Source organism: Convolutriloba macropyga, chromosome 8, assembly GCF_964194025.1.
Source record: "Convolutriloba macropyga chromosome 8, txConMacr16.3, whole genome shotgun sequence".
NCBI classification, from domain to species: Eukaryota; Metazoa; Xenacoelomorpha; order Acoela; family Convolutidae; genus Convolutriloba; species Convolutriloba macropyga.
Window position 1 is genome coordinate 51,155,630 of NC_134475.1, and position 26,722 is coordinate 51,182,351.

General features: G+C 36.9%; 1 protein-coding gene across 1 annotated transcript; it reads right to left on the minus strand.

Moving 5' to 3' along the window:
* Positions 1 to 4,315: 4,315 nt before the first annotated feature.
* LOC142344175 (kelch-like protein 40) lies at positions 4,316 to 26,604 on the minus strand. The gene is made up of 7 exons (XM_075395707.1): positions 26,459 to 26,604; positions 15,235 to 15,432; positions 13,195 to 13,412; positions 12,571 to 12,782; positions 5,943 to 6,155; positions 5,387 to 5,516; positions 4,316 to 5,063 (listed from the first exon to the last, which is right to left on the minus strand). The coding sequence occupies exons 1-7, from the start codon at positions 26,562 to 26,564 to the stop codon at positions 4,881 to 4,883; spliced, it is 1,260 nt and encodes a 419-aa protein (XP_075251822.1). The 5' UTR covers positions 26,565 to 26,604; the 3' UTR covers positions 4,316 to 4,880.
* Positions 26,605 to 26,722: the final 118 nt, after the last annotated feature.

The following is a 26,722-nucleotide window of genomic DNA, read 5'->3' on the forward strand; positions in this document are numbered from 1 at the left end:
AGCGTTGAAAGTGCTTTTGCTGTGCTCCAGAGTTTAAAACAGTTATCTATGAAAGTAAGTGTTTGTATAAACTTGCCCTATTTTTGGGTTTTTCTCGTTAGAGCAGCCATTGAAATTATAGCCACCAATTGTGGTCGTTTTAGCATGATTTAGGGCTATTGTTTTTTACCACTAAGCTAGGAGTCTATAATGGGAAATGCTCCATTTTTTGCGCTGTTGGCTTTGAACAAACTTGTTTGTTTCATGATTTATTGGTGTTATTTTGGGGTCCCCAGGATGTTTTCAATGAGTTTCATCTCTTTTCAGTAATTTTTGTTCATTCGCTGTGAAAAGTACCGATCACTGTTTTAATTGTACCTTCTGGGATATCCGCTCCGTCGTGGTATTGATGAATTTTCTTTATGTTTTTTCCGCATGGTACGTTTGTTGAACTTTGATTTTTCTTGAGTTATAGCTCAATGTTGTCCTTAATACTTGCCCACTCAGCTTTGCAGAAGTTGATAAAAATTCTTTGTGGTGTCCTTTGTGTGATTACGCCGCCGGTGATGGATAGAAGTATTGCTAAAGGGTCCGATGCTAATGCCTATACCGTGCTCCAGTCGATGGTTATTGCTGTGATTGAGCTGGGAGTTGTACGTGATAAGATAGGTTTGTTTCAATTGCAGTATTTTTTCTTTTGCTCTTATGTTATGTGGTAGCTTCTAATGCCATATAGGGCTACGAGCTTTGAAATTACCGACAGTAATGCAGTCATCTAACTCAAATAGTTCACTGATTGATATCTTTGTTTCTGAATCACAGCTAGACGATTGTTATGTAGGTGTCTATTAGTTTGATGTTGTCACCACCTTCGGTGATTTCGATGGCTTGGACTTTTAGCTGTTTGACAGAACTCTTAAGTTTGATTTCCTGAAAAAAATGTCCTTAACAAAAAAAGCTACCCCATCAGTTTTTCTTCTTTCTTTGGACCTATTTTCTTGTAGTATGCAGAAGCCATGTGGGCTTTTGAGGGCAGAATTTTCATTGAGGTTGGTTTTCGAGGATGGCAGATATTTGGATGGTGTTGTTGATGTTGTCTAGTTTTTGTTTGAGACCATAACAATTCAGTTGAATGATGTTGACGTTTGTTTTGTTGTGAGTAAGAAAACTTTCCCTTGTTGGTTTTGCTTCAGTTCTCTTGCACAAGCAGAAACCCTTACAGTCGGTCTTGTTGTTCCGCTGCTCCATGGACTGTAATTTGATGCATTTCTGATGTACCCATCCTCCACGGTGGCACTAGATATGCTGATTCCAGTTGCATTATTATGGAATAGTACATAACGATGGGCCGCGGTTGGTTTAAATGACGCTGAGGATAAAAAGAAGCGGAGCAGTTATGTGATTCTCAATCGATTGCATACTAGGGACCAGAAAAACTGGGCTTGCCTGATGCCGCCGCAAAAACCAGCCTCTCATTCAGAGAACGGATCTTGAGAGAGATTGCCCGCACGTAGCTCTGAAGGGTAGAGGCGTTCATACTTGGGAATCAAACGGTGCAACAATCTCTAACATATGAAAAGTTGGACGTATTATATCCTTACACAAGCCGGGAGAAATCACAACCTTTCAAAGCTTCAGGCTAATTGCATTTTTCTCGGCAATTCTAAATCTAAAAGACACATTTTTACTAATCATTGACATGAAACCCTTTAAAAGAATGCCAGTCCGGCTTTAAAATTAAACACTCATCAAAACGTCTCTAAATATTGTCAACAACTATACGCAAAAAGTCTTAAATTAAAAAAAAGCTTGCAACAATACTTTGCTAGTGGCGTTGGACCTCGCCGCCAATTTTGACAAGGTTGTTCACAGCTTACTACTAAAACACAATCTTGAACCGCTACCATATAGCACAAAGATTATTCAGTTCAATCTTAGAGGACAGGATTTCTCACGTAGAACACAAAAGAATCAAAATGGAAAAAGTCAAACATGTAAGTCAAACAAGTAAAATAATTAGCAAAGAATAAAAAAAACGGTCAAAAGTTTTCATTGACACCCTGTCCATACTCAGTTGAACAAACACAACATCAGCTAGGCATATCTCTTTGAAAGATAGCAGCAGAAGAATAAACGCTGCCGTGAGTTGCGCATATCCGATAGGCACAACTTATAACTGGATACTGACCCCTGATAAACTCTTCGTTGATGAGGATTAGCAAATTTTATAAACGTTGTCTGGAATGCGAAGTAGCACTGCATGGCAAAAATCAAATTTTTAACTGAAGTCAGAAGACCACGGACCTAAAAGTGATTGAACTGTAGGAAAGAGCAGTAATGTTGGCTAACTAACTGGCACTACCGCACTGCACAGAAATATCCACCGTTTTCGCCCCTAGCCCGGGAACAGCATGTCACCCAACATGAAGCCGATCCAAAAATGTCGCCTTACCACCAGCAAATGGTGGATACTAGTCAGGTGGTTTTATACTAATACAAATGCAACTGAGAAATCAGTTAAGATAGCCATAAGCGCTGATATCCTACCAAAGAGCGACAGCTACAACAGATTTTTCTTGAGCGACGTTGCAAATTTGTGCTTTTTTTGGTATTTTGTGGCATTTTTGCTTGCGATATCTTCTTCGGTGGAAAATAAATAAACGGCTAGATCTTTATAACTCGGTTAATGGAAATATTTATCCATATTTTATATCTGACCTGATAAACAAATTCAAACTAAAAAAAGCCAAAAATAAAATGTGGTTTAAATTTAATGTCCTCAGTCAATTTAAGCATCATGAAATTTCATTTTTAGCTAGTTTTTTTCGACGTTGTACAGTGCTTAAGAACAAAAACCAATCGTATTTTTAGTCTTAGTTGGTCTTTAGGGTGTTAGTTAGTCTGGTTGTGCTGTTTTTCCAATCTAGCCATGAATCCAGTTAGTCTGGTTGTGCTGTTTTTCCAATCCAGCTATGAATCCAGATGTGCTGTTTTCAAGAGATTGAAGTTTCCCGGAACCTAGATTCCTGCAACTTTGTTAAAATAAACGGATTCAACAATTTTGTACATGTGCAGATGTTCGCCTTGTCTTTTTCTTTTAATTGCTTGCAAGTTGCGTACGCTTTGATTTTGCTGCATTGAAAAAGGCATTTTGAAGCACTCTTTGTTTTGAGGGAAGTGTTGATGATCTTTTTTAAAGAATTTGTTTGTTTTACAGAGCAGTGTCCTTCAACTGATATTCTCAGAAAAGACCACAAATTGTTTCATTAAGAAGTTCATCCCCTTCACCGATTTGGTCTAACACAATTAGAGACGCACTTTTAATGCCACATTGATTAAAACTGGTCTGCGTCCCAACGCAGCTTCGCTTCGTTTCAACTCGAACTAATTATTTCGCAAAAGTAGTTCCCTAACATGTACTTAGACTAGTAATGCTTGAGGCTCAGCTATAACTACTCGCCAACTCAATGCCCTCCGGACTTTGGCTAACGTAGCCCATTCTTGGGTAGGGAAGGCAAATGTGCAGACGAAAAAAAACTAACAGACGAAAAGTTAGTAGTATCGCATCGATAACAGTGTCGCATTGATAAGATACGCAGAACTGATCTGATTATTTGGAGTGTAAAGGAAGTTGTGATGTAACGAAGTACCTTTTTGGAGCTTATAAAGGCCACTAGTGTTATTTAAAAACAAAAATTAATCTGTCCCAATTTCCAATAGACGTTCAGTACTTGCCTATCGCCAATTGAGTTCAACTGCTTCAATTTGTGAATGAGAGCTAAATTGGGATCACGCAAAAATCAATTTATGCGTGATGAGTCAGTCGAACAATTAGATGGATCAATCAAAATTTTTGCATAAAAACAAACTACTTTTTTTTAAAACTGTTCGAGAAAATGTTAGGCCTCAAAAATCTCTCAAACAATGATGCGTTCCAAGAGAACCTAAAGAATCATTGAAACAACGTTCCTAATTCCTGCAAAATATGGTGCGCCCCCCATTTTTTGTTTTTTAGCTGCCTAATCTGACGTTCACAATCCAATTTCGTCTGGTGTCAAATAAGTCAAGTAAAACTGCTTAAGGAGAGATTAGGTTTCGAACAAATTGATCATAAGTCGAGAGCATTGAAAGGCAAAATCCTGGCCTGTAGGTTTATCTCATTTGCTGAAGTCAGAGAAACAAGTCCGAAATAGGTCGTTCACAGTTTTAGCCCCTTTTCAAGACCATGATTTTTTCAAGGCCCATTTTTTTCAAGGCCACGTATTTTTTGCACATAGATATTTATCTTTAAAACTTTCAGCAAACTTTTGCAAGAGAAACTTAAAATAAAAACAGCTACAGTACAATCAGTCAACTAATGAAAATTATAAAATTTATACAAATTTGAAATCAATCTTTAGAATTAATTCTCTTTAAAGAATAGAAGCCAGAAAATAAATCACGTTAATAAACATACTCAGAGTATGAGCACTCGATTAAAATTGAATAGAAATGAGGGAAGGCTTGCCTAAGCCTTAATTATAGCACAAAAATAATAGTTGTACTTCACAATTTAGCACAGCCACAAATAAGGCATCTCGAGGGTGTTAAATGAATTTATTTTTAGGGTTTTTTATATTATTTTGGAGCGTTCTGTCTCAACTCGTATATAATCTATTTAGAGGTTTTGGTTAGGATAAAGGACGAGTAACTCCATTTTAACTTCGAACCACCTTTTCAAAGCCCAAAAACGATACGAATAAACTAGCAAGATTTAAATCCGCTCATCATTAGGATAACTGCTACACGGGAAAGAAAAATTTACATATTTGAGCAGCAAAGTAGTTTGTTTTGAATATCTTGATTTTTAATTAAAAAGTTCTACTGCCAGATGTTATTGTAGATGAGACCGCAAACCATGTTTAACGTGCCTCCAGCCTCTCCAGAGCACCGCAAGGCTTTTTGTCGAAGCCTCCATAGACAAATAGCTTGTGTTTGTATTCTAATACATGGGGAGAGAAGCGCGGAGTGGGCATTGTGTTTTTGAATTTGTACCAGATCCTTTCTTCGGGCGAAAATACCTCTATCTGGTTAGTTGGCTCCACCTTAAACAGAATATCACAATGAGGTTAAACGTAGAAATTTTGGAAAAATGTTCTCGGCCAATTTAACCTCAATCTAATGAATCACTGAGTCATTTTATGAAATGAATGCACTGCATTTGGTAAACTAAGCTTCGCTCTATTTGTCCCTCAAATTTAAGTTGGTTGACCACAAGAACAATTGTTGATGATGAAAAAAATGTTTAACAAACGTGCTATTTTTACAGTTGGGTGCAATATAACAATTTCTTTTTGGGGAACAGCAAGGGTGGTTGGTGTGTGAATAGATCTATTTTTTAAATGTATAGGCAACGTGTGTTAAGTACCTGTCCTCTAGCATTGACAGTGACTCCCCCAATGGCAAATAGTTTGTCCCTGTAACAGGCAACTCCCATGTCTGCCCTACCCATGTGCATGTCAGGCATCCTCTCCCACTCATTCCCACGGATGTCATACCTATCATAAAGTACATAAAATGATAGAAAACGCGCCTCTGGAATGATGAATTGTATTCGGTTCATTTTCGAATCAATATAGTTTGCTTGTGAGGTCAACATTCTATATACAGCTTTAAAATATGTTTTCTACCTCATTATGTATCTATTTCGCTTTTTCTTCGGCAAGCTGACTTCATTACGAATTCTGAAGATGTACAGCATCGTAAAGAGTTGAGAATAACTCCAATATCTTTCAGTAAAAACAACTTCTAGAAGTCGCCGTTCGGACAGTACACATCAAAGTTCAATCATCGCTGTAATTTACAACATCAAAGCTAATTCATTTGACTACACTACTCTGACACCTTTCTGCAATGAAAAAGCGACGATAAGAAAATTTGGATGTTTTCCGTTTGTGCCTTTTTAAGACTTCGAGAGTGCTCACCTGTACATTTCGGAGGCAGCATTGGGTGAAGTGGAGGGATAGTCCATGCCTCCGAACAGGTAGAAGTCCGAATCCTTGGGTCTATGGAACTCCTGGTAGAAGACCTTCTTAGAGGGATAGGTGGCTAGTTGGGACACTCTGTTATCGTCAAAAGAGAAGCACTCCACCCCATCACAAGGCAGCTTACCCTCTCTCCCACCTGATATGTATAGTCTGAAACAAGAGAGAATATATGTAAGAAGCCATCCGCCATATTGTAGATAAGAGCCACACAAAACATCAAGATTTCTATTAAAAGGCACAAGACTGAGCAACGAAAAGTACAAACCGGCTAAATAATAACCGTTTGAGTAGATGTGAATCAATGTCACCTAACTTTCTATTTGACTTGAAGAGAAAACTGTCCCCGGTTAAATTAAGCCTCATTTGAATTGAGAATGAGTGCACTCAATAGTCAAAATTAATATAAAAGACAAACGTCGGGTTAATGGCTCTTGAACAACTGGCGTGGGCTCGATGTTAATGCAGTCAAAACATTGCATAAGAAAAAGACACACGACTACAATAGTTATTTCAAACATCGTTCCAGAGCAGCTAAACATAACCGATTAACGTAGGGGGAATTGCTCTCAAATGGCTGGCGAGCGCCTCGCTTCGTAACTAGCTAGTTAAGAGGCTAGCTTTAGCTAAGGGACGTGGGTGAACGCGGCGGTGGAGGGGCGCGGGAGGCTCTGGGTAGCGGTTGAAACGTTTTGCGGGGGGGGGGGGGGGGGGGATTGGGTGCGGGTGAAGTGGAGGGAGGTTGTGGGGTAAGGGGCGAAGAGAGGGGTGAGGGTAGGCGCGAAGTGTGTGTGTGTGTGGTGATGGTGGGTCAAACTATAAGAACCACACTTCAGACAAAGAATTTGTCTCAAAAATAATTTCGGTTAATCGCACACTAAGATACTTAAAGAGTCTAGTAAGCCGAAATGATCTAGGAGAATTAAAGCAAATTTTCAGCTTTCATAATAAAAAATATCGTACGCAAGGAAACTAAGGAAAAAATTATTGGATTTGAGCTTCCAAAAATCGATATTCCGAAGAAATTTTCCTTTGAGAACAAAGGACACTTTTTGACAAACTTGAGATGTATGTTCGAACATTCTGTTCTACTCAGTCTCGCAGAGCCGTCTTGTTACCATTAAAGAACATATCAAAAGTGCTTTACAAATTGTGCATTCATTTCACAAAACTTTAAATAGCTAAACAACAATTGATTATTGAAACTGAAATTACTTTTGAACAATTTTTTTTTCATCCAAAAATTGTTACCAATTTTGCCACAAAAAGGAAGTCAACATCTTCTCTGTTAACTTTAGTTAATTTATTGTCAATTTGCACTAACGTATGATTAAAACTGTTTTTATATCGTTTTAGTTCTCTGTCTCAGTGAAACTTATAAACGCGTTCCCACGTCCCATTAATGTGCAGCAAAATCAACAGCTAGATGTCGATAAGCAGTGTAATCTGAAATTTAGCCTACCTGTCGTGATAAACTTATTAAAAAGCTTCAGTTACTGCTTGAGACCTGCACTCCTACGCCATAGTTAACCTTAAAAGCGCTATTGATCAAATGAGTATTGATAACCCCAACAGGGTCTCCAAATTCTAAAATTTGTGCTGCAATAATAAGCAAATCTATTCCAATGATACTTTTCGTGCTGAAAACTCTGAAGGTAATACATATTAACACTCCTTCTCTCAAATAACACTGAAGAACTACAAGCACTTATACTAAATCAGCAATAAATTCCACAAATCTAAAAGATGGTTAAATCCTGATGATGAACCCAACTGCTTCGCTCTTCGAATTTACAATGTTTAACAAACCTAGAGGCACTCGTGGAGGAGAAGTTATGATACAAAGTTTGAATTATGTCTAAGTTGTTGATAAACTTGACTCTCCGTTTGGAGAGGGCCTGCTCCTAAAGGTCGACTACCATGGTAATATACTTTTGATCGCTATGTTTATCAGACACCGAGAAATCAAAACTGCTTTTTATCGAGAGTTGATCAGTTTTTCAAAAGTTTATCAAACAGTTTGCCTCTCTTAATTATTGAAGACATCAATATAGACATTAAAAAAAGCAATACGATGCATCTCAAAGATATCTAACAACTATAGAAACAAACGAATGCAACCTCTTAAGCAACAAAATAACTCGTCCTGCCTCAAACGGAGGGTCAGGTTTAGGTCATGCTATCCGCAAAAATTTTGATTACGAGATGATCTTTGTAAACTCCAAATGCTTGAAAATTACAGTGATCATTTTCCTGTCCTCTTTCAAGCGGATCTCAAATCAAAGAACGATACTTCCAGAAAATCTATTACTTTCAGAGACACCCTTTACGTAAAAGCAGAAGAAAGCACCAATTTCTTTTATTAGTGCCTTGTTCTAAACATTAACGAAATAAATAGATTCGGGTCTTTTCATTCCACTTTCCTCGACGTTTCAAACAAATTTGCCTCGATAAAACGTACCTCTATCAAAGTTCTCCTCTCGACCAAAATACTTCACTAACACAAAAAATAATTTGATAAATAAGCGGAACCAAGAGCACAGAAAATGGATAAAAAGCGAGCACCCACAGCATCTCCAATTTTTCAAAAAACAAGAGTACGTGTAGAAAATGAACTCAAAACCCTGAGAAAAATGCATTACTTCTGGAAACTCTATGTATGAACTGGTGATTAAAAAATCTATTAAAGCTTGAATTACTTGAGAGGTAAGAACACTGATGCTCGTCGAATTGATCACTTCTCTAATATTGCCGAGACATTGCATGGCGTTATAGAAGAACCAAATATCAGTCCTGCACAGTTAGAACTTTCCAATTTGACAGAGACCTATAATTATTTTGGAAACAGAACACATCATTGACGATTGCGATAGCAAAACCTCATCTGGTGCGGACTATGAAAGCAATGTGATTCATAAAAGCTGTTCCTAACAGATAGCGCCTGTTTAGTCGTATTATCGGCAATTCATTCCAAACAGGTATTCCCATTGCAGTTGAAGCGATCAATTATAATACCACTTCAAGCAGGTGGTTTCAAAGCGATTTGAAAATTTATTGTCCGATTTCTCTGCTCATGGTAAAGTGCTGCAAAAAGCAAATTTGCAGAAAATTTTGATCTTTTGCATAAAAAAGCAGTTTGGGTTTCGAAAATAGCATTCGACAATCGACGCTATTGCAGAAATCACGGAAAAATTGAGCGAAAACTATGAATAAAATCACAAGACCACTTTACCCATGGACTTATCGAAAACCCTCGATTGCATCGATCACGCCATTTTGTTAAGAAAGCTAGATTTCATTAAGATTAGAGGAACATGCAAAAAATGTTGCAACAGCAATATAAAGGATAGGATGCAATTTGCTTCCTGCAATGTCGTTTTTTCAAACCAGATAATTATGTGATACCGCAAGGGTCATAGGCTCTCTCCTATTTCTTCTCTACGTAAATGATCTAACACTCGGGCATAAGACCAGCGATGTTTTCCAGTTTGCTGATGACAAAATCATGACTGCCATCAAGGGCTCCCCCGAAGAACTAACAGCAGACATGTAATCTGATTCCAATTGGCTCGATAGCAACAGGCTTAACTAAATATCAAAAAAACAACACATGTTAACATATCACTCAGAAGTTCCTCTAGTTATCCCTTGTTTTAAACAGCGTTGAAGTGAAAATAGAAAGCTCATATCGTTATCTAGGCGTAGTAATTGACAAAAATCTATCATTCAAGCAGCATGTAAATTACATTATCAGGAAACTCAGTAGACAATGTGGAATAGTGTCCAAGCTGAGACACTACGTTCCCCTATTATAAAATATATATCAAATGAATATAAGGCCAATATTTCAATAAGGCATTTTACTATATGGATGTACACCTTTTTCAGAATTTGCTCCTATTGAAGATATGCAGACAAATTATGCGTATAATTAAACCGTCCAAAAAGCGTTACTAAGATAAAACTTGAAACAAACCCCTGGACAGTTCATGAACTTTGTTTCACGATTTCAAGATGCATTCAGAAAAATTTCGTTATTCCAAAGACAAATAAATTACAGCGATGCTCTAAAAAATTTTGTTTAAGTAGACTGTATATTTTGCATGAAAATTCCATCGTTGATGGTGAAATCCATCGTTGCATGAAAATTCCATAGTTGATGGTGAAGTTTTCGTCCACAGTTCATAAGACTGAAGATATCTATTTTAGGCAATCAAGAGCTGTCAAGGGAAGATTTCGATCTGTAGCTATAAAAAAATATTACTCCCTTTCAATGTGCTTGACGATTTTACAACTTGAAAGTGAATGAATTTAAACTCGTTAGCTGTGGTGCAGTCATTAGTATCTGCTGATTTTTTTACTTCAAAATACTTTAAGTCATCTCCAAATAAGTTATTTAGAATTATTTAGGATAAGGCTTCACATTCTATCGAAAAATATTCCAGCGGGAGTTCAATCGTTAGCCAAATCTCAATTAGCTAACAATTTAAAAGATTTCTTGTTAATGATGAACTTATTCGAAGTTTTTTGGACTAATTTTGAAACCCTGTTTTCCTTGCTTTTACAAAATAAGGAAAACAGACGAAAAATAGTGGCGGTGCCTTCGTATAAGGCACCCCGGTTCGAGTTCTGCTGTCAATATTTGATTCTTCTACGCTCTAAAAACGTTTTCTAGCAGTTTTTCTCTTCAAACTTGCATTTTTATCAATTTCATTTCTTCTTCTAATACTGATCGAAGTCTGTGTGTTCAATTAAGTCAACTCTTGGTATGCCATGGAACCCGGAAAACAGTACTGAGTTATAATTATTTAAGTTTTTTCATGTAACTTTGAATCAAATTCTGATTTAAAAAAATATAAAACATAGCTAGCAGATTGCCAGAAAATAGCCGCAATAGACTCGTAGATCTGCAGTCTCAAAAAACAGTAAAAAAGACCGACCAAAAAAATTCGTCTTTTCATTGAAGGCTGATATGTTATATTTTGAATAAAAATCTGTAAAGTTTTGCTACCTCTATTAGCTGCTCTCTAATAACCTTCATTTAGAGTGACACACATCCATTTGACCTTATCTCTTTGAATTAAAGTAAATAAAAGTCAATTTCAAGAGAGGAAGTCATTTTTGAGAGTGAGGTAAGTCAAGTGTGACCAAAAATTTAATCACGCAAATGAACAAAAAAAACTCGCTCCAAAAAGAGCGAAAAATGACGTCACACACGCACTTCAGTTGAAATTACATGAACGAATGAACAAAAACCTGATTTGAAGTGGTTGTGACGTCATATGGTCGTAACAAAAATCGTGACGACGAAATAAAAAAACATAGCCGGCAGATTGCCGGAATAGCTGCGAAATAGACTTGCGTGCCGTAAAATACAGATGGAAAAAGATACAGAAGTGAGTTGATAATAGTTATCGCCGCCGCCTATAAAACTTACAAGTTTATTTCAAAGGAGGTTGTTTTTGGGTGCAAAAAAAGTTTCCCTGTCGCGTCTCGAACCGGCGATCTCCGGATTAACAGCCAGTCGCCTTAACCACTCGGCTGTCGGACCATAAATTCTGTGTTCTTACAATCAACTTTGTTTTAGGAACAGATTCTGTTTCTGAATAACCGCAATTTAGGTCACGCAGACAGAAAGCGTGAAATCAAGCGCGAAAAAGCCATTTAAGCAGTGACGAGACAGAATGTTCTAGAATAAATGTAAAACGAAAATAAAGCGTCAGACGACGAAACAAAAAAAAACCAAGAGCACCGCAATATAGCTACGCTCAGCTTACAGCTTCGCAGCTATAAACATACCAGGACAAGTCGTGACTTAACAAACAACGAGACCTAGAACGGACAATGAGTGAATTGGGAAAACCATTTCTAAAAAAATCAGGTGAAAAAAACAAAAACAGAAAATCAATGTCAAAATGCTGCTAGGGAGAACAAAAAACCACTAGTGGGATATGTAATTTTGAATCTAACAAAAAACTAGGCCCAGAATGAGCTGTGAATGGATTGGGAAAACTATTTAGAAAATCCAAAAAACCGAAAAAAAAGTAAAAATGAGAATGAAATTGCCGCATGTGAACAAAAAACCACTACCGAGAAACCGAATTTTTGTTCAAACAACGTTTTCTCACTACTTTAAAATTAGAGCGAACAAAATTCACGCCGCAAAACCACTCGCTTTTTCGCTCCATTTCCTGTTTCGGCGTGACCAAAATCACCACTCCAATTTGACTTCAAAAATCATGAAAATGTGTGAACAGATCTTTAAAAAAAAGACAGCGCCCCAATACAATTCAAATTCTTTGAATTGTAAAAAACCAAGAGAAGGCCAATAATAGCCCCAGCTATCGCTGTTGGGCTATTAAAAAAGCTTATCGTCCATGATGTATCCTTCTGGGCACGCTGTGAAGTAGTTCGAACAACCTCGTCGCGTGTCCTTCCCTAGCTCTAAGTTTAATATTTTAATTTTGTTTCTTTAATTTATTTTTTGTTAACCTGTATTTCTTTAATTTATTTATGTTTTGCAAGCGAGGATAAATTAACTTCTCATTTACAAATTTATTTTACTTACAGGTTATTTTTCAGTACTAGAGTGGTAGCGTATCTGTAGTAGTTGAGTTCTGGGAAGCCCTGCATTTTCCAGGTGTCGGTCTCTGGGTTGTATGCCATAATGGTATTGAGGCAGGAGGACACTCCATCTCTAATGCCGCCGATGAGGTAGATTAGCCCATTGTGCATCACTGTTCGACCACCCGTGAACGTGTCACCAGGAATCGTCTTTCCCTACAAACATATAAATACACTCATACACTAAATGCACTTCGTAACACCTACGGAAAGCAATTGGACTACAAAATCTTTTCTTCTGACAAAAAGTTTATAATTTCTCTTCAGAACATTCTCTTCTTCGGATAGCAGGCATCAAATCGCGTGCGCCAGTTGCATTAGTTCGACCATTCAAATGTTGGTTTGAAGCAACACAAAATGACAACCAGTTTATCTCACACAGGTCGCGTTTTTGTACAGAATCACGTTTACGTTTTTTTTTTCATTTGCACACGTCAGCCAGTTCAAAACAAATGTCCAAAAATTCTAAAACTATGTGACATAAAAAAGTACCCGAATAAAGCAAGAAACGCAAAGGACCAATAGTTCCTCTTATTCGATATAAAACATTTAAAACGGCAATACTTACTTGTGACCACTTTTGTGACTGGGTGTCAAATATTTCTACAGAATTGTCGCCCGCCTGTTTTATGTTGGATCCACCGAATATGAATATTTTTCCATCTACTACGTGCGTGGACATTCCAGCTTTGGGGGCTTTGAAGGGAGGCAACTGGTACCAGTCAGTAAGTGGGTCCTCAGACATAAAGAGAGTATTCAAAGGCTGACCAGTGAGATCTGTTCCTCCTAAACATGGACAGTTAAACGATAGTAATTGTATATACTTTTTTGCTTTCAAATTACAAAACAGGTCCATTTGGTAAAAACTACGAACATTAATATCCAAATAGGGGCGCACAGGGCAAATTTTTGTTTTCCCTATACATTCAAAGTAGCGAGAATTTGGTTTTAGACTTTTTACACCCTAGATTTGAACACAATTAGTACGCTGTTTCTAATGAAAGATCGGGCAATAAAGAGCTCAGTCAAACTAAGTTTTGCTAACACTTGCTACGCTTTACATGTTTTTATAATGTCCGAATCGATAGATTTGGGTAAGACGGGCAGCACCCTATGAAGTAGTCAGAATTCTAAATTAGGTTTATTGGTGACCTTTGGAAAGCTCTCAAACAAAGACTAGCAAATTATTTTAGTCCTGTTGGTCTTTGTGCAATTTTCTCTGACCGATTTGATTTTTTGTCGAAAAACGAGACTAAGTGATTCAACCCAGGAAGTTTCCTTAAAATCTAGTGTACTAGAAAAGAAAAGTGCAATACCCTTCTATCACTAGAGTTAGCTTTTATCAGTGCTAATTTACGTTTCGAACGTTTGGTTTTCTGATTTGCCCAACAGCCAAAAGCTAGTGAAAATTCAGAGAAAGATGTTCAGATAAGATTTGCACAGTCTTTCAGCAAAAAAAGAGTACAAAGAGCCTTTTCCAGAACCATCTGCTGGCAATCAATTTGTTGTCCAAAATAACTTATACATGCTCAAAATAACTCATCGTACATGCTCTGAAATTTGACATAAGAGCAGTGCGATTTCGTGCAAATTTGCATCCAACTGTAAGTAAAGATCGCAGCCTATATTTATACACGTGCGAATTAAACTTGACGCCAATGGAGGATTTTCAAAGGTACACCAAACGATATTTATATTTACTGGACAACATTAGAGCAATGCGATTTCGTGCAAAATTGCATTCGATTGCAAAGATCACAGCCTATATTTATATATTTGTGATCTAAATTTAATAGTTTCAATTTAAGAGGATTAGAAATTTGAACAGCAACTGAAGGTAAGTTTTCATGAATACATAGAGCAACAAAACGTTAAAGTAAAAAAGCTCACAAATAATTGCAAGTTTTTAGTTGACAAATTTTCGAGTTTTAGTTACCACCCCCGCAGAGCCCTCGATGAAGCGTTTCCAACCTTGTTGTTAAATTAACGGTTATAGTGAAAAACATTTTAAACAAATGTGGCTTGGTCAAAACAAGCTTTTTATAAAGATTTTTTTAAGTAGGTGAACGTAGTTATGAACAAGAATGGAAGCAACAAATTTTGTTGACCTCTCCAATGTCAATCTGCAATGTCTGTCGAAACATTTGAGGGCGATAACTTGTAGTTAGGGATCAGCTCAACTTGACGGATCAGCTCTCAAATGACGTTATTAGAGGTCAATATAGACCACTAGTATGATTTAAAGAAAAATGAAACCAGTTTTGCCAGTTTTCGTTTGACATTTTGTAGTAAACTGTCACCAAGTGAGTTCAACCGTTTAAGATTGCCAATTAGAGAATAATTTAGATAACAAAAACACGAGGTAAACGTCGAAAACGGTAAAGCGAATTACACAAACACAAACTGCTTCAAACATCATCCGCGAACAATTAAAATAGCCAATTACCTCGTTAGGTTTCGAATAGCCACAACGATTCATTTTTGCTATTCCCCAGATGCACAAACGTTTAACGACTAGGCATATTATTTCACAATCTAAGTGTTCAAATTTGAAAGACATAGCAGATATTGCGACTTAAGTCTTCAAGAATGTTCTTAAATGACTCACCTAACATGTACACTTTATCGTTGCATTCCAGCAGCGAGCCGTATACCCTCGGCGGCATGCTGCCTAAATCTTCTTCTTGCTTTGCTAAGTGCTCCATAGTTGCTTGGAAACGTTCGGGTGTCAGTCCTTCGGGTATGCTATCGCCCGCAGTTGCTGTTGATGGATCCCAGTCTCTAATTGGCTCAACACCCGGAACCCCTGTAATAAGAAGGCTGTCATCAATTTAAAATATATCAGCAAATTTATTGCAATGTAACCATATGGCAACTAATATAGTGGTCGTTTGCGTAGGTTTATTTTACAATGTTTTACAAAAGATGATATACCAGATTAATATCGAAATTCCATCTCCATCATCATGATACACAGCAGATTACCTGACAATAAACACGATATACTTTTGAGACTCCCTAGTTAAAAAGACAAGACCTAGGGTAAAAAGTGCTATTCTGATTTCAAATTCTATCTTCATTTTCGAATCAAATTTAAAATTCTTTCAATCCAATTAGCTCTATAATTATCTAGCTAAGGTGGCCTTTGCTGAATTTCAATTGAATTTACAATATCAAGGTATATATAATCCGTGAATGTTCAAGTCATTTTCTGGAGAGATGTAAGTCGAGTATGTTCAAAAAATTTATCACGATTGGCCTAAAAACCACAGGGAATAAAGTAACAAATGGTATCAAGCACGCAAATTCAGGTGCTGAGTGGTTAAAGTCGCTGACAAGTGGGTGAACATAGCATGAAAAGTCCTGAATTAACATTCAAAATAATTTCATTGAACTCGCATTCAATGACCGCCCAGAAAACTAGACTGCAAATATCCAGCTAGTGAGACCATTTAGAGAAAAACTATCGGACAAACTCAGTAGTCAAATAGCAACAATTGATTTCAAACCCTGTTCTCTGGCTCGTTAGAACATTAGAGTGAAAATCACGCCGCGAAACCACCAGCAATTTCACTTAGAACACTCACGTGCACATTTTAAAATGCCGAAAGTCTGCAGTGCCAGAAGTTAAAATGCCAGAAGTTGCTACTCAGGCAGAAGTTGACTTCCGTTGACGTTTTCATTTAAAACGTGCGCGTTTCGTGTTTTAAGCATAGTTAAGTAACTCTGCAGAAGTCTAAATTCTGACTTAATATCTCGAACCACTTTGCAGTTCTCGATAAACGCCAGAAGTTCTCAGAGACTTCAAGCAGAGTCACTTAACCATTACTTCACTTCCTGTTTCCACGTGTTAAAAAACCAACCACTTTGACCACACAATATTGACTTCAAACAAAAAACAGGCTATTAAAAAATAACCGACTAATGCCGGAGAATTGCTCTAACTTCTGGCGATTAGTTGGCTTCGACAGTATCTAGCTGCGGCTTTGGGAGCTTTGCTGTAGGTTAATTGATGAGGGGGTTGGTGAGCGGAGTAGGGGCTAGCGTGCGGGTTTACGGGAAGAATATTTGGAGGGGCGGGGGTGCAGTTGTGGGAGGACGAAAAGGGAGAGGAGGAAGTGGGGGGATCCAAGCATCGTCTCCGAAAAATAACCCACCAACGCCGGGTGAATTTCTCTCAAACGAGCGTCGACTGGTTGGCTACGGTAGTAGGGGTTAACGAGGGGCGTCGAAATTTTTAGACTACGAACCCTCCTTCACACCGCAAAATTGTCTCCTCAAAACACTTTTGGTGAATTCCATACTTGGAGATAAGGCGTAAGACTCCGAGCGCTACCTGTTTATTAGGGCGAAAAGTCAAATGGTTGACAAAAAATCGATCAAGCGAAAAATCGCATAAAAAAGCGCACAGGTCTAATAGAATTGCTGCGAACTTCGTTTGAGAGCCATTAAGATTTTCGGCGAATCGCAAACTTAGAGACTAGACCATATACAAATTTTCCAACTTATTTTGGAAATATATCTTGGGATTTAATCTGTCCCTTAAAATACTAGAAAAATTTAAAATCCTTGCAAATTAAATAATTTCTATAATGCTTGCATCTATTTTGCACTTCTATTTTTAAGAAATTTGCATCTGTGGATCTTTTGGCCTTTTCTGAATCACTAACAATCAAACCAATTTAAAAATCGTGACACAAAAAGGTAAATTTCTTGAACACACTATCGACAAACATTAGGATCTGTAAGCAATTTTCGAAACACAATTTAAACAAGATATTGTTGAACAGAGAAAAACTTAAAAATATTGAAACAATTTATTTTGAACTTAACAAGACACGTAAAAATTAGTCTTTCCCATTATAACCCCCGCATAGTGCTCAGATAACCTATAGCCTCTCTTATGGTAAATACACAATGATGGGGCTATAATGGGGAAAGACCCCAACACTTTTGTGCTAATTGCAATTTTTCTAAAGAAAAATAACTGAGCCAGATAAAAACTTAAAAAACTATACGATCAAGCCAAAATATTGCGTGGGGCAGTTTAATTTAGAGGGGGTGGAGCTGAGAAATTATTTGATAGTGCAAAAACGCGCCACCGCGGTGTTCGAGGCCGTCACCTCCTGGACAAGAGTCCGCCATCTAATCTATACCTGCCTGGCCAGTAAATCACCCACAATCTTCGTTTTCCCACAGTCTTTTCATTTTAGCAACAGACTTTATTTCGGAATCCGAGCAATTGAGATCAATCCAAAATGAAGAAGTCAAACATGAAAAATCCACTTAAGATAAGAAGTTGTTGTTGTAGCTGTTTCACAGAGCAGCAATTCGCGGTAATTTTGGCGGGATACAAGCGCTTATTGCCGTTTTAAACTGGTACCGATTACATTTGTATCAAAATAATAACAGGTATTTTAGTAGTAATGTGTGACTGCCTATCTACAACATGCTTGTGGTGTGGCTACCTTTCTGCATCTACGCAGTGGTGAATGACATGCGGTCCTCGGGTTAGGGGGACCAGGAGGGGCATCGTCAACATCAGGGGAAAGGTCAAGGAAGGCGGATTATTGTGCAGTGCGGTAGTGTAGAACTGAAGGAATTAAGTCCAGCCATTTCGCTACCTCTACTGGTCTTTCCCACAGGTCAATTAATTTCAGGTCCGTGGTATTCTTACTGCAGTTGAAGTCATGTGGTGCTACATCACATTTCGGACAGCAGTTATCAACATTGTTACAGATCCTAGTTAAGTAAAAGTTTAGCAGGAGACAGTCTCCAGTTCTCAGCTGCGCTAGTCGGATACGTGCAATTCGTGTCAACGTTTGCTCTTCTTCTGCTATATTTTGGGAAGTGTACCTAGTTGCTTCTTGTCTCTGTTCAGCTGAGTATGAACCGTGTGCCGGTGGATAGTTTTGAGCGCATTGTTGTATTATTTGCGATTTAATTCCTCTTTATTGTCTGTGTTGCTTAACGCGGTCCCTATAAGTATCAATTAGTGTCGGTCTCATGAGACGAAGACTGAATTAAAGGTTGTTTCATGATCAGCACGGCGGCTCTGATAACTCCCAGCTAGAAATTGCTCTGCTAACATTTCAGTTTGAGCTTTGACAGGCAGCATTTCACCCTCATTGTGTAAGTCATTGATGTCAGACATTTTTACACAGCCAGTAATTGTATGATAACACTGTTTTGTTGCGTTTGCAGATGGTTCCAGTTTGCATTGCTAACTGTGGAAGCCCAAATGGGAGCACTGTAGTTCAGGCCGCTTCGACCAATAACGTTGTAAGTCACTGAGGGTGTCTCTTTTGTGCATTACTAGTCGCTATCAGAAATCTCTTTCAGCATGTTATTGCACTTTTTTAATTTCTCTTTGGTGATTGTTACATATTCTCTAAAATTGAGCATACTATCAAAAGTAACACCCGTTACTCTGATTCTGGAGTTTATTGGTATTGGTGAATTTTTGATAGTGAGGTGTGGGTCAAACTTGGCCTCCTTGCTCCAGGTTTCGAACACAGTTGCACTAGATTTTTCAGCAGATAACTTAAGTTTTCTTGATTCTAGCCAGTCGTGTAAGATATTTAGGTATGGAGTTATTGTGTCACCTAATTTTTCAACCTGTGGGTGAGATCTAGTTAATGTTATACCATCAGCGTCAGAGGTGATGTTTATATCTTTTGGTGGTAGAGGCAGCTTGCTCATGTAGACGTTGAAAAGCATTGGCGATAATACACCACCTTGGGGACACCCTGTTTGACTTTTCTCCACATTGATTTTTTATTATATTGCACGTAAGAAAAACTGCTTTGTAAGTATGAATCGACCTATTTTCAGGATGAAGCGCTGTTCAGTAGCGGTGCCTCGAGTATGTCTCTTAGTAGTAGGTTCTGATCAACCGTGTCGAAAGCGGCGGTGAGGTCTAAGCCTACTAGTAGAGTACGGTTGCAAGTTTTCTTTTGATTAAGGCCTTTTTGAATGTTGTTGAAAAAGTTGAGAGCTGTTGTTGTAGAGGGCTCAGGTCTAAAGCCATGCGGACGTTCTTCTAGTGGATATTCTATAAAGTCAACCAGTAGGAGTTTTTCTGTTCGTTTTGCAATGGGGGAGAGGAGTGCAATTGGTCTGAAGCTTATAGAGTCGTTAATGGGTTTTCCCGGCTTGTGTAGGGGTACAACCAGGCCAACTTTCCAGATGTTCGGGATTTTTGCACTGTTTACAGAAAGATTTATGTTGTCAGTAAGATATCTCAGCACTATGGAGCCTAGATGATGCAAGTGGATTCGCGCTATCGTATCTGGGCCCAGCGCCTTACTTTTCTTTGTGCTTTTTTCACTGTGTATATAGCTTTTTTCACTGTGTTACACTTGAACATTATGCCCTCTATTTCCAGTTTTCTTATTGTTCTTAGATTATTTCTTTTCTGTTTTCCATTTTTCTAGGGGTGTGAAGTGTATTGTTGGTTGAACTTGTTGACGCATCCTTGAATCATGGTGAGGAGCAGTTTTCTTAGCGTCCAAATATATGGCTCTATTTGCAGGGATTATCGTTACTTGACGAAAGTCCTTTCACTGTGCTCGAGCTTAGAGCAGTCACCTCTGTGAGTGAATGTTTGTACAAACTCGATCCACTTTTTGCGGTTCCAAATTTGAACAATTTTAATTATTTCAAGGTTAAGTTGCGTTATTTTGGGGTCCCCTGGGTGTTTTCTTTGAATTTCTTCTCTTTTCAGAAAGCTTTACTGCTTCGCTGGGAAAAATTGCAACCACTTTTTTAAATTCTTCCTTGTGGGATATGCCTGCAGGCCGCTGCGTTTATGGCTTTCCTTAATGTCTTTTCCGCGTGGTAGACATTTGTTGGCCTTTGTTGTTTCATTTTTAAGTCAATGTTGTCTTTAAAACTTGCCCAGTAAGCTTTTCGGAAGTTGATGAAAGTTTTTTGTGGTGCTGTATGTGTGTGAGGAGTTCACAGGTGATGGATACAGCTATTGGTAAATGCTCTGAGCCTAATGCGTACTCCGTGCAACAGTCGATGTTCAATGCCAAGCTTGAGCTGGCGAGACTGATGTCCGGGGAGCTTTTACAAGAATCAGTTAATCTTGTGATGGCATTTTCGTTGAGTACTACATGATTAGAGAGGTCTATTTCACTTGCAATATTGTTTCCTCTTGTATCTTCCGGTAATTTTGAGATCATTGAAATAACCGACAATAATGCAGTCTTCTAACTCAAGTAGTTTACTGATTGATGTCTTGTATCCTGCATCACAGCTAGACGATAAGAAGTCAAAGATTGTTCTCGAACGAAAGCGGAAAATCGGTCCAAAAAATTTTGCATAACAGCGCAAAATCGGTACAAAAATTTTGCATAAAACAGACACGTTTAAAATAATTGCTTCAAACTTCGTCTGATAGTTATAAATAACAACTTCAATCTCATTCAACAGCAATTTGAAAAGTACCTAATTAGCTTCAAAAAGAACGGAGAAAAGTTTTTTATAAAAGTCACTCAGACTTCATTTACAGCTATTTGACTTTTAAAAAGATAATAATAATAATTCAGAACATGTGTAGGGTTTTGGCCCTTAAACTTTAGAAAACAACTACTAATTATATTTTATCTTATTACTTTACCCAAATCCGGGGCCCAATATTGGGAACGTACAAACAACCGAAAGTTACAAAAAAACTCTCGGCTAACATAAGTTCGTACGTATGTAAAATTTTTCACAAGAACATGAGGATCGCAAATAACAAACACGAGAAAATCTGAAGGTGGAGTAGAAATATGGATACCAAATACTTTTACATGGAATATCAGGAGAGATATGCATTCAAAAAAACTGTGAATCAAAGTGGGTTGAAGTACAGGAGCCATTTTAAGAAAACTTTATTACACGTTTTTTACATCGACGATTTACATCGAAGACTACAATTCAAAACATAACCGACTAAACGTCGGAAGAATTGCTCTCGAACGACTAGTGGGAGCTCTAATCAATTGCAGCCTGCTTCAGTCGTGGGAAGGGAGGGGTAGCCTAAATGGGACTAAGAAGTTCAATTGTCGGCTTCAAATAACCACATTAGAGGTTAACATATACCACTATTAAGATTTAAAGTAAAAAATGGCACCAGTTTCGGCGGCACTTTGATTTGAATTTTAGCAGTAAAATGCCGCCAATTGAATTCAGCTGCTTGAAATTGAGAGAGAATTTTAGATCACGCGAAACGCAAAATGTCAAGGGCGTAAAAGTCAAAATTGTCAAGCAAAAACTTTTAATAAAAAAGACACACGTTTACAATAATTGCTATGAACTTCATTTAGCAATTATTTACTTTCCACAAAAGAAATAACGTATCACAGTTTGCTTTCAATAATGAGATAGACATCGTAAATACATGTCAACCAACTTGCACAAATGGAAACAATGAAACTAATTGATCACTAACTAATCACCAAAATCGTCTTTTTCATAAAATAGTATTGGAACAAATGATCATTTTCCACAAATATTTTTTCGACTTTAGATCTTGATGAAAAAAGTATAGCGCAAAACTTTTACAGAGATACCAGAAATTTCTCTAGAGCTGAACTAAGTGAAAGAATAGCATCAACAGATTAGAGACAAATGCATAAACAAAACTGCAAATTCCACATTTCGAGTATTTTAATTTGTTCGAAAACATATTGAACAATTTAACTGCAAACAAAACTGAAGAAACAACAAAGTCCAAAGTGGATATCTAAAGAGTTATTGAACCTTATTAACGAAAAACATCCACTCTTTAATATTTGTGAGGAGGCAGTTGTTTCTGCTTATAATACATACAAAATAAACAGAAATGCCACTAATCGGTAGAAGAGAAAATCGAGAACCAGTATAAAAACAAATGTTTGTGACTCTTCCTGATTCAAACCAAAAGGAAAATTTTTGAAAAAACTAGAAGAAGTGAAAAACAACAATTCCCAAATTCAGTAGTTTTATTCAAAAAGATACGAAACAAGTTGCTCAAAAGTCAAATGTTTTTTTCAAGATTAGGTGCATGCGAAGGCGTAAGAAAATGTGGCGCTACCTGATTTTATGGGATTTTCCATTTAGATTCATAAGAAAGAGTTATATGATGTAACTGACAAACAGCCAAAGAACAAAGCATCGGGTCCTGGATTCCTAATCCCAAGGCCTTCCAAATGCTGTAAAAAACCCATTGGAACACACTTACAGTTTGCAATTAACGAATGTAATTGGAACAATGTTTTAACAGATGTCCTTAAAAAAAGCATATGCAGCACCAATTTAAAAAAAGTGGATCCGCAAAAGAGTAGAATCGGAGAACTACAGACCGATTTCGGTGACACCAACTCTCGCTAAAATCTCCGAAAGGTTACTACTCTAACAAATGCTAGAACATGTAGAAGAACATATAATAAACAGAAATCAATTTGATTTTCTGAAAAATAGGTCGTCGACTGACACTGTCATTTCATGGACAGAATCAATAAACAAACTTGTAGAATAAAATAAAACTGTTTTAACTGTTTAAAGCTTTTAACAAATTTTCACGAAATTTTTTTAAGAAAATTAGCCGAGTACGGGGTTGGTGTGGGACCGAAAACCAAGCTATGATCTTATCTATCTAACAGAAAACAATGCGTTAAAAACAATCATATATTCAGATTAGGCGACAATTAACCAGGGGGTCCCTCAAGGAACAGTCCTTGGTCCCTGATTATTATACTGTATACTAAGATTTCTCGGAAAATATGAAAAGCGAAGAAATTCTCCAATTTGCAGAAGACATTTATTATATATCAAGCCAAAACGTACCATAACTTCTAACGGAAATTGAGTATTTTTCAAAAAAACTGATATTTACATGAATCAGATTATATTAACATTGAACAGAGATAAAACCAAAGTAGTTGTTTTTCGCAAAGAAACCAGCATTACATTGAGCTATTTCCTTATAATGATAATACCAAAAAACCGAAGGTCAGTTGCCGTTATCTGGGCTGAGTGATAGACAAGGTGGAATTTGACGCAGAGCCAAACAGAATGTTGAGAAAAATTGCGACTGCTATTAGATCGATCTACTTAGTAAAAAAAACCGAATACCACTAGAGCAAAAATTATAATTTTTAATTAACTAGTCATATTTCAATTGCAACTGCTATTATATCGATCTACTTAGTAAGAAACCTATTATCGCTAAGAGCAAGAATTGCAATTTACGAATCATTAGTCACGTCATATTTCAATTTAAGTGCAAAATTTTCCCCAATCCTAGCCAGCTTAATCACTCCAGGGATTAATCAGGCAAAACAATTGGGGTATTAAGTTTTACCAAATAGGTAAAAAGTTTGATAGTGCAACTGACCATTTAATAAGAAAAAATTTTTGTCTTCAGAGCTCTTTATTAAACGTTGGTGTTGTAGCACTGTATACTGGAATAATAACAATAAGCGGTTTCACGAAAAAAACATAACAGGACGCGTTTCTAATAACAGATCAAAATATTATCATATAAAAAAAATCAAAAACCAGAAATTGGATGATCAGCCAAAAATTTCACATAGGTGGCGTTAGGCATCGAGTTTTCTTTTGGATTTCAAAAAAAATTAAGCAAATAAAACCAGACAGGTAAAAATTTACGTTCTCTAATCGAATGATTGTACTTGAATAATTCTGAGATATAATTATTCACAAATTAAAACAAAATTTCATGTTTTAAAACGAATGGTTCTGATCTATGCATTCGCCGTTACGTTAAGTTACAGTTGCTGTAAAGTGACATAAAGCGATTTAATTTTTTCACATTGTCTTCGACCAAATAAATTTAATTCCAATCTAAATCTAATTCTATTCTGAATCTAACTTTTATAAATTAATTGACAATAGTTAAAGCTGTAGAGAAAAAAGCAATGTCATTTATATACGAATTTTATATATAAAAACGAACGCTTTCATCTATGAAAATTCTTCATAGGGAAATAAATCTGAAGAACAATAGAAAAAAGATATACAAATTAGTTACTCTGTTTGGCGACTAGATCTATCAAGCTCTTCAATATTATTTTAAGTTTAAAGTACAGTTACATTTTTTACCATAAACGCACCCAGCAAAATAGAACATTGCAGAGTTTTTGAAAACTCTTGTTTATTTTGTTTTTATTTCCACGAATGAATAACCTAATTGTTTCAAAGGTAGCTCAATATGAAAATATTTTAATAAATTCGTTATTTGAACTCATTTCTTAAAAGTAGGTTGTTTGAGTCAAACACAAGTATAAACACTTTGTAAAATTTTTTATTCAATTGTGCACCATTTTTTGTTACAATGACAATGAAAAAAAAATCGAAATGTTCGTTTTTTATTCAAATTTATTATTAACATAAACATTTTTTCTATAAATTTTTTATAAAGAAATAGGTTCGAGGAAACTATTCTCAAAAAAATAGCAAAGTACGGGTTTGGTATGGAATCAAAAACGATGCTAGGATCAGTAGCTAGCTTTGTCAGTAGCTAGCTACGGGGGGGGGGGGGGGGGGTGCACCGGGTGCTGATGGGGGGCAACACTGGCTGGGGGGCAACAGCGCGGTGGGGGGTGGAGGCAATAGGGGGGTCTCAACCTCTAAGAACCGCCCTTCACACCATAAGTATTAGTCTCCAAAACATTTTGAGCTGTGAAAAAGAGCTGAAAAGCTCTAAGAGCACTTAATGCCCGCTGGGTGCTACCTGTTTATCCCGTTTTTGAGGATGAAAAGTCAAAAGCGTCAGACGAAAAATCGCTCAAGCGAAAAATCGCATAAAAAAAGACCGACAGGACTAATATAATTGCTACAAACTTCGTTTGAGAGCAATTAAATATGTCAATCTAAATAGAGTCACCGATCAGTAATCAGAAATTTCTCGAGAAAGTGGAACAACCTATCAATAGGTTCCCATAGGTTAATAAGTACAAGTCTTACTAAAAAAGTACTTACTTAAAGTTGACTACTTAAAGTTGAATAAGTACAAGTTATTTCTACTAGTAATTTAAGGACCAAACTATTCAAATGTTTATAAATTGATTCTTAAAATGAAAATGTGTAACCAAATATTTTGTCATGGTTATAAAAATTTGAATGTACATTTTACAGACTTAAAAAGAAACCCTCCCCAAAAACGGAGCACGCACCAGTCCTTCAAGTGTTTTCAAACGATGTAAGTTATTTTCTGCACTTTACCACGCAGAAAACAGTACAAGCTTACATGAACTAAAAGGAAACTTCCAAGGGTTGCAAACACCACCGCAAATTTTTCCTTCGCAACTACGCTCTCATCTAAACATTCAAAAAAATTGTCATAATGTGTTTTTTTTTAATATAGAAAAAAATAAACGCTAGCTGGCTAAAGGCAAATATGCTGTCATGAGATTTGGAAGAAATATTAAAGAAAGTAAAATTCGTCAATTTTTTCTCAAAATTCGTCAATTTTTTCTTAAAATAAAGTGGCTGTTCGTTTTTAAAAGTGGAAAAATTTCAGATCAAAAAAGGAGTAAAACAGAACACGGGCATCGAAATTATGTTATCTGAACAAAAAAATTTTGTTCCCTCAAAAACAACATTTTCTTTGTGCGGCGAAGCTCTGATAGCGTTTGCCTGTAAACGCTTCATTCGTGATGTCATTAAATCTATATCAGCAATTTTTTTGCCTTTCTGCCACAACTTTGGTTATTACCCGAACCCCCTTGAGGTATGCCTATTACCCGGGAAAAATGCCATATGGTGGCTACTTTCGTTAGAGCACGAATATAAGCAACGAACAGCACTTCATAATTTCATTTTCGATAGAAACTAACTTGATTGTTTTTCACTCGCCCTTCTGTTGTGTAAGGTTGTTGAGACTGGTTTCCAGTTACCAAAACCTGAGATAAAAGGTCCACTTTTGTCTTTCTTGGAGCTCATCGTGTTTTACCAGTTTTATCTGAAATAATAACAAAAAGCGGTTTCAAGAAAAAAAACATAGCAGTACACCTTTTCAATAACAGTTCAAAACATTTTCAGTTAACAAATCAAAAACCAGAAATCGGGTGATCAGCAATAAATTTTGGAATACAATTTGA

Coding starts and splice junctions, on each gene's coding strand:
- LOC142344175 (XM_075395707.1), bottom strand. CDS start 26,564: ATGAGCTCCAAGAAAGACAAAAGTGGACCTTTTATCTCAGGTTTTGGT. Junction 12,783..13,194: donor AGTCACAAAAGTGGTCACAA/GTAAGTATTGCC, acceptor ATATGTTTGTAG/GGAAAGACGATTCCTGGTGA. Junction 6,156..12,570: donor CTAGTACTGAAAAATAACCT/GTAAGTAAAATA, acceptor CTCTTGTTTCAG/ACTATACATATCAGGTGGGA.